The sequence below is a fragment of the Pyrus communis genome, chromosome 16 (genome assembly GCF_963583255.1).
Source record: "Pyrus communis chromosome 16, drPyrComm1.1, whole genome shotgun sequence".
Taxonomy (NCBI): domain Eukaryota; kingdom Viridiplantae; phylum Streptophyta; class Magnoliopsida; order Rosales; family Rosaceae; genus Pyrus; species Pyrus communis.
This window is the reverse complement of record NC_084818.1, coordinates 3049004-3061615: the sequence shown is the minus strand read 5'-3', so window position 1 is coordinate 3061615 and position 12612 is coordinate 3049004. Positions and strand designations below refer to the sequence as shown.

General features: G+C 34.8%; 2 protein-coding genes across 2 annotated transcripts; both read left to right on the top strand.

Annotated features, from left to right (window-relative positions):
- The first annotated feature begins 2056 nt into the window (after positions 1-2056).
- LOC137720888 (transcription factor bHLH118-like) lies at positions 2057-3748 on the top strand. The gene is made up of 3 exons (XM_068460009.1): positions 2057-2616; positions 2826-3185; positions 3337-3748. Exons 1-3 carry the CDS (start codon positions 2263-2265, stop codon positions 3409-3411), a joined length of 789 nt encoding a protein of 262 aa, XP_068316110.1. The 5' UTR covers positions 2057-2262; the 3' UTR covers positions 3412-3748.
- Positions 3749-10507: 6759 nt separating this feature from the next.
- On the top strand, positions 10508-12393 carry LOC137720887 (PTI1-like tyrosine-protein kinase At3g15890). The gene is made up of 4 exons (XM_068460008.1): positions 10508-10566; positions 10684-10831; positions 11014-11276; positions 11841-12393. The coding sequence occupies exons 1-4, from the start codon at positions 10508-10510 to the stop codon at positions 12391-12393; spliced, it is 1023 nt and encodes a 340-aa protein (XP_068316109.1).
- Positions 12394-12612: the final 219 nt, after the last annotated feature.

Below are 12612 nucleotides of genomic sequence, written 5' to 3'. Positions count from 1 at the left end.
TGTGAAATTAAAATATAATTAAGAGCATGAGTTGGAAGCACTTGTGAGTTTACAAGTATGGATATCCTTGTCAATTTGGAAGGGTTAGCTTGACCATGGATGTTGTCCAGTACCTAAAAAACGTCTTTCTATTCAGCATATTAGAAAAGTTCACGTGAATTTTGGTATTGGTGTTAATTTATCTTAAACTTGATAATAACTATACAATAAGACAAAAGATAATCACGTTTAAAACTAAGTCGAGTGTAAAATGGAATTATATAGGTGCAAATAAAATATTTCCATTTGTTGCCATCTGTAAAAATTGAAGAGGACTAGACATTTTGCGTTCAAACAAACAACAAGTTTTTTGTTTGGAACTGTTTTCGAAAGGCACTTCATCATTATATTTTTCTGGAGTACTTAGAAGTGCGTATAACCAACCTAGAATCTCAGCCTGTGTACATAACACAGCTCTCTCTCTCTCACTCTCAACACTTTCCTTACCCCTTTCTCAAAGTCTCTAACGTTAACTTACATAAATCTATTCATACTTTAATGAAAAAGCACAAGAGAGGAACGAATAAACATTTATGATAACTTTGAAGACTAAAGGCCAAGGCCCTTGTGTCTTTACTGTCTTTTTTTTTTTTTTTTTTTTAACAAACGATATTATCAACACTAAGAAAAATGGGGTGGGCTTAGCCCTGCAATGAACTAGCAATAATGTGGTTCAAATTCACCTTTGGCGAGAATCGAACCCAAAACCTCTCACTTACAAGTGAAGATGATCTTTAGACCGTAGTACTAAGTGGTTTTAGTTCGATTTAAAAAATTCTTGAGGGGGCTATGAATGTGGGGTGGGATAAAATGCTTTACGCTATGAAAGGTTTGCTAGCATGCTGCAATTTATGAATGCTTGTATGCTAATGTAATGTTATGAATTATAATGCTTGATAATTTGACAGGACCGTGTCTGAGATTTTAGGGGTATATGCAAAAAACTATAAATGAGGTCTTCCTTAACTTAGTCTGCAAACAAGTAGAAAACATCAATCATCAAATAATCAACAATTAGTTCAATATTCGGTAAGCATATCAACAGAAACTTAAAAAAATCTTAGATAACCACTTGTAGCAACCTCAAGCATTAATGTTTCACTTCCAAAAATTCGAAAACAACATTTACTTGGTACTATCACAATTTAACAGTCAGATATGTTATAATGATTATAAGAAATATATATGATCGTGAGATGATTATAGTATTAAGTAATTCAGTAGCTAATCCTATAATATGTAGGCAATCTTAAATTATAATATACAATATCATGGGATAATGCGGGAGTGGAACATTTTGGGGACCTCTTAAATTGGGGCCTATGCAATTGCAACTCTTGAACCCTTTCACCCATACCCCTATAATTTGATATGTTTTAGAGTTTTAAGGAGAAGAAATATATTAAAATAATACAAAAAAATAATTTCAGTAAAGTAGAAAGGGATGAGGATCCTCTCCAAATCCCTTTTATGAGGATACCGTGGACCACTTTATCGTGTTTGTTCGTCGTACATCATACGATCAATTTTCATCCGAGTATCGTTTGCGTTCAATTTTAAATAAAAAACTTCAAAATGATTTCTGACCGCAGAATAATAGATGAACAGACACGATGAAATGATCTTCGAGATTCGACAAAGAAGATCCGGATAGGGTCCTATTTCAGTGGAAAGAGGGCATTGTTGAAAATTTTAATGGCATCCATGTTAAGTTTACTTTTCAATTTTGTGATGCAACAAGAGAATTCCTACTTAAGTTTTTTTACTTATATAGAACACGTTTTTTTCCTTATATTGAGGAGGTTTGAACCCAGCGGATGGTCTGAACCCATCCGATGTTCGCCTGCCGACTTCCGACATACGGGGGTCCACCAAAATGTGAAAGTAAATGGACAATAATTGGTTCAGTACAAAAGTGAAAAGACTGTACCCCACAAAGAAAATATAATATGCGGCTATTATGTGGTTCCAAACTTCGAACGCCACGTTTGCCCCTCCTTACCAGATCAAGGAAAGATTTTTTGGAAAAATGTTTTTGTGTGCCGAGAATGATCACAGTAAAAATTCTCTCAATATTTCGAACAATCTTAAGCCTACTAATTATTAATTAAGCCTCTCCAAGCCATCCAAATAGATCCCGAGTCTCTGTATTTAATTACCATCCGAGTTTCAAACAACCTTAAAACTTTAGAGCTCCCAGGCGACTCATACCGTCTTTGTTCAATGTTTCCCAATTCATATCATCGTGGTCAAAGCAAAGATTTGGTATTCCAGACCTCCACTATCAATTTTCCCCACCGGGAAGATATGATGCATGTACAAGATCTGATGCGGGGTCATGAGGTGTTTCCAGAGGGGAAGAATCCATCCCGTAATAAGATGATGGGGAAAGGCAAGCAACAACAACAGCAACATCGTATGATATTATCACCTAATTCCAACAATAATGGAGCAAATCCTAGTGATGGTAAGACTGAAAGGAAGATCGTGCGTAGGGACAACGAACGCCAAAGACGACAACATATGGCAGCTCTTCATGCATCACTTCGATCCCTCCTCCCCTATGAATTGATCAAGGTCAAGAATCGAGATCAACCTCTTTATATATTCTCCTCAGTCTTTTTCTGTAATATTCTTTTGTGGGTCGAGTTTTAATTTCCTGATTTAGATGATTAGTTATGTTTCGACGGTTTTTGTGCTGGGGTTACACGGATATATTGCGTTGTTTTAATTATTTGACATAGATGATTACTTATGTTTCTAGGGTTTTTGGGGTGGGGTTACAGGGAAAACGTTCAATCACTGAGCACATGAATGAGGCCGTCAACTATATAAATCACTTGAAGGCGAAGATCGAAGAACTGAATGCCAAGAAGGAAAAGATTAATAAAAAGTTGTATGAATGTGATTCTCAAGATTTTGGTCTCAGAAATGAAAGTTCGGGTCACAATTTTCTCAAGTACTCTATCATGGTTCGCCCAACTTGTTTGGGAGGAGTGGAGGTTTTGGTAAGTAGTAGCTGCGGTGAGGAGGAAGGGTTGCTTCTTTCAGGAGTGCTCAAAGTATTGCTTGCGGAAGGCCTTAGTGTTGTTGAGTATGCTTCCACCAGAGTAAATGAAAGTTTGTTTCACACCATTCAGTGTGAGGTACGCTCGTTCCTCTTCATATAAATTCAATTACTTATATTTATCGATAGGTTTGGTATATTATTTAGACATTGACTTAATCTTAATTACCACCGAATCATGATATTACAAATGCAAGAAAATCTTACAGTGTGTTTTCTTCAATCCACAGGTTGTCAACGATTTGGCATGTCTGGATTTGTCTGAGTTGCAACTGAAACTAAATAACTATTACAATTCCGGGTAACCAAATATCTTCAATTATCGGAAAGTATATCTCGATCCCTTCGCAATCTTGATTCCCTTTGATTATAGTAAAACCCTAGGGCTGTGCTTGGGTGAGGTTTTTCCAAGTTCCACGAGATGAAGGCCAAGTTAGCAAGGAATTGATTATAAAAATTAGATAGGAGGGATTGGAAAAGCTCTTCATGAGCATTATGAAGGCATGTAAGAGGAATTTGCAAAATCCTACTCGGAAGGTGTGATTTGCGTAACATGTTGCTCAAAATTTCTGACTTTTCACTCTTAATATGCATGCAGTGCTTAATTTCTTTTAATTCCAACAATTCGAAGGTCTATTTAGAAAACGCAAAACTCTCTGAAACGTGATTTCCGTGAAATTATTGTTCTTTTATCTAGAACATTGCAAGTACATTAGATACTATGCTCATTAGTTTGTGCAGTAACAGAAAGTAGTACTCGTAACAACAAATAATCTTCCTTTTAGCAAGTCGCTACTAAATCTTTCACAAAATCTTAGCAGAATTAATATACTCATGATCAACAGATATTAAGTTAAGCTGCTGCCTAAAATTTTACAATTCATACAAATTCTTTTCATTACTTGTTGTATCCATATAAAATGTTCTAATTATATGAATTTTAGACCTTTGATCTTAAGCTAAGATAACAAAACAAAATTCGTGACTGGTCAGTATACTGTATATGTTCTATATAGTTATAGTGCATGAATTATTGTTTCATTAAATTGCTGGATCCATCTCATACATGCGTTAGAATCCATCATATAAAATTGGATAGGGTTGTGATTTGTTTGACGATTTTTCTTTTTCCTTGTGATTATATCTATTGTAAGCAAAGATAAAGTGGTTGCAAGAATCAAAATTCATGCATGATGTGTTAACATTTTTAATGAACTCAATGTAAAGATTCTTCTTCCCAAAAACGAGGGTCGAAAAGATAGTGCAGTAGAGGCTAGGATCCTACCAACTTCAATTATTGATAGCGTTTATTTCCCTCCCTCCCTCTATATATGCATAAATGGATAACTAGAATATGCGTGTGATTGCGTGTGTGTGTAATATATGGTTTTATTTGTGTTGACATGGACAAATATTATAGGACAAGACTTAGGGCTAGTTTGGTATTGATGTGCTTTTTAAAAAAATTATTTCTGCTATACTGTAACTATAGGGTATAATGTTAAATGTGATATAATAATTTATTTTATTTTTTATTTATAATTTCATCTTCAATCTTCATCATTTATCTTTATTTTATTTTTTATTTATAATTTTAGCTTCCATATCTCTCGTTTATATATCTTTGTTTTTATATTTATTTATATTTTTATCGTCCATCTCCATCTCAAATGGAATCGTGCAATTAAAATGAGACCAAGGTCATCTTTTTCCTCGTGCCCGACTCTACAGAAAAAAATAAAAATAAAAAAATCCGATTTCGGCGTCTTCATGTACGCCTGCGTAGACTTGCATACCGCCACCTAGTCCTTCCTAGTCCCGCCCAGGCATCCTGCTTTCCAATTTTGTGGCCAATTTGGAAGGGGTAGATTATTCGACGAGACCAGAGGGGCACCTAGGCTTCATTTCCGACGAGGGAAGGGGCCCGTCGCCCCTCCTATCCCTTTATAGCTTTGCCTATGCTCTAGCCCTCTGGATCGCAAGCGTTTTGTCCCTGGAACAGTTCCCATAAAGCAGAAATCTCCAGAAGATCATCCTCCCCAATAACATAATCGCATGCAGCCTTGAATTCCTCGCGAAGCCGGACTCGACTCATCCTCTCGAACCATCGGATTCGAAGATCTACTACGATGAGGGAAGCGAGAAGGAGAAACGAAGAGGGTATAATTGGGTTTAAGAAAGTTTCATTAAACTTTACTGTTCATCCGCCTACTTTGAAAAAAAGTAGGCTTTGAGAAGCAGCAAAAATGCTGCTTCCATTTTTCTGTTTATTTTGGCTAGAACTTTGAAAAGAAGCGCTTATTTTTACATTTACCAAACATATTTTACACTCCAACTTTTTTTTCATAGCTGCTTTTTTTATAATTTCAGTTGTGCCAAACTAGTACTTATACATGCATCGAAATAATATCAGTCTCAACTGTCATTTTAAGATGGGATAGTTACAGCTGGATTGCATGCGTACGTTCAAAAAGGAAATTACTTTCGTTAACCACATCTTCTCAACTATTTGATTAAATTGGACCTCAGTGCTGATTTCATTATTTCCCAGCAATTGGTGAGTTTGACATGGGCATATTACTATATACTTTCAGCTACTATGACCAAGATGTTAGAAACATTCCCTTGCAAAGATCATGTTTGACACAAAAACAAAATACTTGATCAACCAAAAATCAAACTCAATATTCCTCGCGATGCAATTGTTATATGTGATAGAATATAAGGTTGAGATGTTTCCATCTGTCATAAAACTAGTGTATGTTGTATGTTGAAAAGAATGTCTCTGTTGTAAAAGGATGTCGCTAGTTCGTTGGCAACATAATATGTCATCTTCACGAAGAAATCATGCACGAAGGTCGGCATCAAGTCAATATAGATAACGTAAAACATAAGTGAAATACAAACAACGTATTTGTTTCACCCACACACCATCATTATAGTGATAATGATCAACAATCAATTCAAGCACCTTCACTAATGATGAAAAGCATGAAAAATCAAACTAAACACCGTAACATAATGTGAGTTCCAAACATGTATCACTTGAATTTGTTTAGCACTTGTGCCCCTGTCTATATGATCATCGTAATGAATACTAATCTTTCCGAAAGAGAAGAGGTAACGCATGCTACAACGAACATAATAGCCCGCTGAGAAACCCTAACTAGTCATGACTCAAGATTGGAAGGTAAACAACTGAATATCCATCGACCAAACTATATTATAGAAAACCATCTATCCTTCTTTTTTTCCCTCCAGAAGCGTGTATTTTTCTTTATTCAAAATGTCTTTAATTCTTTGGATCTATGCCTTTGAAGTTTGAACAATCCATAAACTAATGTTGTCGTGCCTCAGCCCACATTTTACCAAAAAGCATAGAGCCCACACAAAACCCAATAATTAAGTCTTCGGATATAAGGCCTAATTCTTCAGTAGAGGTCCAATAAGTGGTCTAATTATCATGAAAGCAAATATCCTTTCCACAGCTGCTAGTTTTATGCATGTAAGCCTAGAGGGTACAACGGATTATGAATGGCACCTCGACTTACATATAACGGTAACGCTAGAGTGACAGTAACTTTTGTTACATGTAAGATTTTTTATTCAACTCCATATTGTGCTAAACTAACGTCGTAGTAAAGTCAGCAATTAAGCGTTTTTTCCGAAGGATTACATATAATACAGGTCCCAAAGGCAGTTTAGCTTGGAGTACTTGGTCTTGGTCACGTACCCAAATTAGAGGCAAGTTTAGCTCTGACTAGTAGTTAACTTGGAGTAGTTGGATAGTCTAATCAGAAGCTAGAAGACTAATTTTGGTCAATAGGATGACTATTATTATTATTATTATTATAAGTCCTACTAAAGATTGTTCATGCATCAGAGTTCAAAGCCCAATTTATCCTTTTTTTTTTTATAAATAATAATAATTATTATTATTAAGGAGATGAGGGAGAGTTCGAAATTATTACAATAATTAAACAGAGAAGGAATTTCGAACCCAGAATGTAAAGGTAGAGACCAATTATTATTATAAGTCCTACTACAGATTGTTCATGCATCAGAGTTCAAAGCCCAATTTATCCTTTTTTTTTATAAATAATAATTATTATTATTATTAAGGAGATGAGGGAGAGTTCGAAATTATTACAATAATTAAAGAGAGAAGGAATTTCGAACCCAGAATGTAAAGGTAGAGACCAATTATTATTATAAGTCCTACTACAGATTGTTCATGCATCAGAGTTCAAAGCCCAATTTATCCTTTTTTTTTATAAATAATTATTATTATTATTATTAAGGAGATGAGGGAGAGTTCGAAATTATTACAATAATTAAAGAGAGAAGGAATTTCGAACCAGAATGTAAAGGTAGAGACCAATTATTATTATTATTATTATTATAAGTCCTACTACAGATTGTTCATGCATCAGAGTTCACAGCCCAATTTATCCTTTTTTTTATTTTTATAAATAATAATAATTATTATTATTAAGAAGATGAGGGAGAGTTTGAAATTATTACAATAATTAAAGAGAGAAAGAATTTCGAACCCAGAATGTAAAGGTAGAGACCAAATGCAAGCTTAATTTATCCTTGTTTAGCTAGAAACCCTGCCATGAATCCCAACAATGCGGCGTGAATGTATGGTGAAGTTTTTAGCACAATGTCACACCGTTGTGTAATAACACTATATCTACTTATTAATAGACATATCAACATTATCGTTTATCTATATTCGAACGCGTGATATCATTAAGGGTCAATTCGGGATTGTTGTGCTCTTTTTAAAAATTGCTCCTGCTGTGTTTTAAAAATAATCAGTTGTAAAATAAAACAGTTGAGTGTTGATAAACTTTAATTAAAGTGTTGTGATTAGGAAAAACAATGTAAAGACGTTTGGTAAATTTTAATGTAAAAGTGATTTAAAATAGACATGATAATGTGGACAGTGACAACGACAACGGTGGCAAGGGCAATGTTGTGATGATGGTGGTGGTGGTGCCAATAAATGAGTGTGGTGATTGGGTTACAGAGGTAACAATGGTGATAGGAAATGACGATGGTGGCGGTTGTGGTTGTGTTTGTGTTTGTGTTTGTGGTGGTGGTGATGGCAATGGCAGCAATGATGGTAGTAACAGTTGTGGTTGTGGTGATGAGTATGGTTGTAGTGGTGGTGGTGCGATTGTGGTGTCTTGGTGGAGGAAACAATGGTGGTGGTAATGGTAGTGTAAGAGGCTAAGGTTTGTAGGGGTCTCTTTGTTCTCTAAGGATAAAATATGTCTAGAAGAATAAATAATGTCATTTTTAAAATTAATGAGCATATTACAGGAATTAAAAATATTCATTAAAGTTTCAACTCGGCTTTTTATTAAAGTAGCTTTTAATACCAACTCGCAAGATGCTTTTAAAATGAGCATGATATTTTATTTTTATCAAACATTTTTTTACTGCTTAACTTTAAAGTGAATCAGTTTTTTATAAATAAAAAATATATATCAAACTGAGGCTAAGTCCCTTGACAATGTAACAAAACACCAAAAATTTCTCAAGAGTGCGACCCAAATTGCTACAAGCTGCAAAGTATTTTAAATGCTTCACTGTTCTATGTTAAAGCAACGGAAACATTTTAATAAGAAAAGTTGAGGACTTATGAGCTCACATTTAATTGTCAAATTGGACATAGAACGGCTGATATGCACGACAAATGAGAGTTGGTGAGGATGCAATTTCTCAATTTAACCCTCATTAGAACGTCATTGATTATGTATTACCATTAACTTAGCAATGAAATTACCTTTCTCTGCTAGGAAGGTGTAACAGGGTAGTTTCTCGTGAGACAAATGTTAATGGCTCTATTAAAAGTGAAACTCTCCATAAATTTTCATCCACCTCATATTTTTTACACAATGTTTTTTAATGTTAACACGAGAATTGACGTTAAAATATGAGTTGATAGATGTAAAGCTATAGACAGTCAAGCTCAATCCAACGATCAAGAAGATGCCACTTGTCAAGAGATTAGCTTTGTTGGTTTATTAAGAATTAGTTTACTTACTGTGTAAGTATTGTAACTAGTATAAATAGGAAATCCTTGTATCCATTGAGATAGTGAGGAAATAATATCAGTGAAATACTCTCTCATTCTCTTCGATCTCTCTTTCTCTCTCTAGATTATGTGCTTACAATTTCTCTCTAAAACACCATTGTTGATCTTCAAGCTCAAGACTGCTCAATTCAACAATAGCAAGTTCATAGAGAGTTTCACTTTTAAAATAGTCCCCTTAACATTGCTCTTTTCGTAAATATTTTATCCTAATCATATTCATGGGTCAAATCGTTAAAATATAAATAACATGAGACCAGCAGCATGGACTCAATGCCTTCCCCACTACCACATGAATGTATATGCGACCATATGGTTTGAAGAGCCCCAACTGTTATTGCAAATGTGCTATAGTTTAAGCGACTAATGCCTTTTTTACTTAGCTCTTTTTTCTTTACGTGACATTTTTTTTTTTTTTTAAAACCCTGACAATATTTTTTTTCTTTTTTTTTTTTGTAATAAAATTGTCAGGGAACGCAAGACAAACCAATTGAGGAATATTGAATCCTGATCTCACATCTTGTACTCTTCGATCTAAAAGAAAAGAAAGAGGTGCCATCAGGTTTAAGGTCATTGGAATTTTAGCTTAATTAAGTATAATCTAGAGTGTTGATGTGTTCACTATTCAATTAAATATGCTAATTACAGCTATTATATACATGTATCTGACTGTGAGCTATCCTTAGCTGGTTTTAGCCCGATTATTTTTTTTTTATCACCAAACAAAAACCTAATTAATATGTGTTGCGTCATAATTTTGAAAGGTTTGGATTGATGGCTAAAGAGTCTACTACCCAACTTCCATGCGGGTGATGCAGTCTCTTTCAATCCAAAAATAAAAGTTACACTTACCCCATAAAAAATAGTGTACTGGTGTTTAATTAATGTTTATATAACTTCTCCAAAAAATAAATATTTATACCAAATACTAATACCATACGAAATAACATTTTTATAAGAAATTCTAATTAATCAGAAGATTAAAATGTGACATTTCCAATGAAAAACTATAGGTTGGGAAAAGCTAACAATAACTAGAATACATGAGCTTGAAGGCTGCTGGTGAACAGCCAAAGATTTGTTCTCATCATTGAACACAAAAGTTCCTTAACTTCCAAGGCTGCTGCCTTTTGTCTTCACCATAAGACTCCTTCCTTTTGCTTCAAAGTTTCCGAAGGATTTTGCCTTCTTCTTGTATTCTTCTCTAATCCTTTAGTCACATTCCATTATTGTTTAACCACTACCCTCCATATATACCAGTTATTAAGGCTTGTTCTTTCTTTCCAAGAACCAAAATGCCCTGGAACTGCTTTTGTTGCGTTGCCGAAGAAGATCAAGAACCTGCTCAGACCAGGTACACTTGATACAGTCTAATTATAGCCTGATCTATGTTAATTGTTGATTAATTATATCTTTAATTGTTACAAAGTTCCATGTATTTATTAGTCTGGGGTTTGTTTGTTCATTTTAGTAGGGTTCACAAGAATAGGGATTACCCGTGGGAAATATATTCTCTCAAGGAGCTTCTTCATGCAACAAACAGCTTCCACGATGATAACAAAATTGGAGAAGGAGGGTTTGGAAGTGTTTATTGGGGTCGAACAAGTAAAGGTGTTGAGGCAAGGCAATCATGTCCATCTTTTACCTTTGATTTTCGATTCTTCTGACGATCACGAGCAGCTAGCAAACTGCATGATCAATGAATTTCCAATTTATACAACAAAGTATTTTCTTCTTCTTTTTTCAATCGGTTAGTTTTAATAATCGCACTTAACTTTGTCACATACACTTATGTGTTCAGATCGCAGTAAAACGATTAAAGACGATGAGTCCAAAAGCAGAGATGGAGTTTGCAGTGGAAGTTGAAATACTTGGAAGGGTGAGACACAGAAATTTGTTAGGCCTGCGGGGATTTTATGCCGGAGGTGATGAAAGGCTCATAGTGTACGATTTTATGCCTAATCATAGCTTGATCACCCATTTACATGGCAAACTTGCAGCAGATTGTCTTCTTGATTGGCCAAGAAGACTGAGCATTGCCATTGGATCAGCTGAAGGTTTATCGTAAGTTATATAAAAGTTAATTAATCGTCAATTTGTGCTACAAATTGCTATAAAATATGAAAATAAACCCTTGATTGTGTCACCTTATTCTGTGTGTTCCTTTTTGGCCAAATGTTATTCAGACAACTCATTCAAAATTCAGGCCATTCTTAATATATAGAATATAGATGTTAAAGATGTTAAGGATCTAGCTAGATAAAAAATTTATGAGCTTCAAAATTGTTATGACTTATGATTAAAGTTATTGGAAGTATGTTCACATCCTTAAACACGGACGTCAAGAGCTACTTGTCATCAAACTTGGTTCTAGGTTTGATTCTAATTTTGTTCCATCCACTTTATAAACTAACATGTACATTATCATTGAAATATGAACACATACTTACATTGATATGGTAGCTATACTAACGTATTCATGTGTATGTTCATAACTTTAGGATTAAAAATCAAGTCTATTATTAATTCTTATACATTGATGATAATCTAATTACGCATAAATCATATGAAGTAATTTTCAGTATGATTTAGCATTGTTCAATTTTCTTCGTCTGTTTCATTGTTAAGGTACCTGCACCATGAGGCCAGTCCTCATATAATCCACAGAGACATAAAGGCCAGTAATGTGCTTCTAGATACTGAATTTGAAGCCAAAGTTGCTGATTTCGGATTTGCAAAGCTGATTCCGGACGGTGTAACTCATCTGACCACTAGGGTAAAGGGAACTCTTGGATACCTAGCTCCTGAATATGCCATGTGGGGGAAGGTTTCTGAGAGTTGTGATGTTTATAGCTTTGGGATTTTGCTCTTAGAAATAATTAGCGGAAAAAAGCCGATAGAAAAACTACCAGGCGGAGTGAAACGTGACATTGTTCAATGGGTCACCCCCTATGTCCAAAAGGGTGCATTTAATCAAATTGTTGATCCAAGGTTGAAGGGCAAGTTTGATAAAGAACAAGTGAAATCGACAGTCCTAGTTGCTATGAAATGCACCGACAATAGCCCCGATAATCGTCCCACCATGATAGAAGTGGTGGATTGGCTTAAGGGAGGTATAGGAAGAAGGAAAAAAGAGTTCAGAAAAGTGGAGGACACTGAGGATGATCAAGACGAAGGTTAGGACGGAATTGATACCCAGCATGAAGTTCATGGTGTGGAGCTATCTGATGCTAGAGAGAATATTACAAGGGCAAGATCACAGAGAAGATAACTTCAAAAATCTCGATCTTTTTATTTTGTGAGACTGAAATGTATATGTTTGGCCTTTGCTTTTTGTTTGCGAAATTGAAATATTGTATTTTTCGTGAGTTTAATTAGGTTAGGGTAGTTTTATTCACAT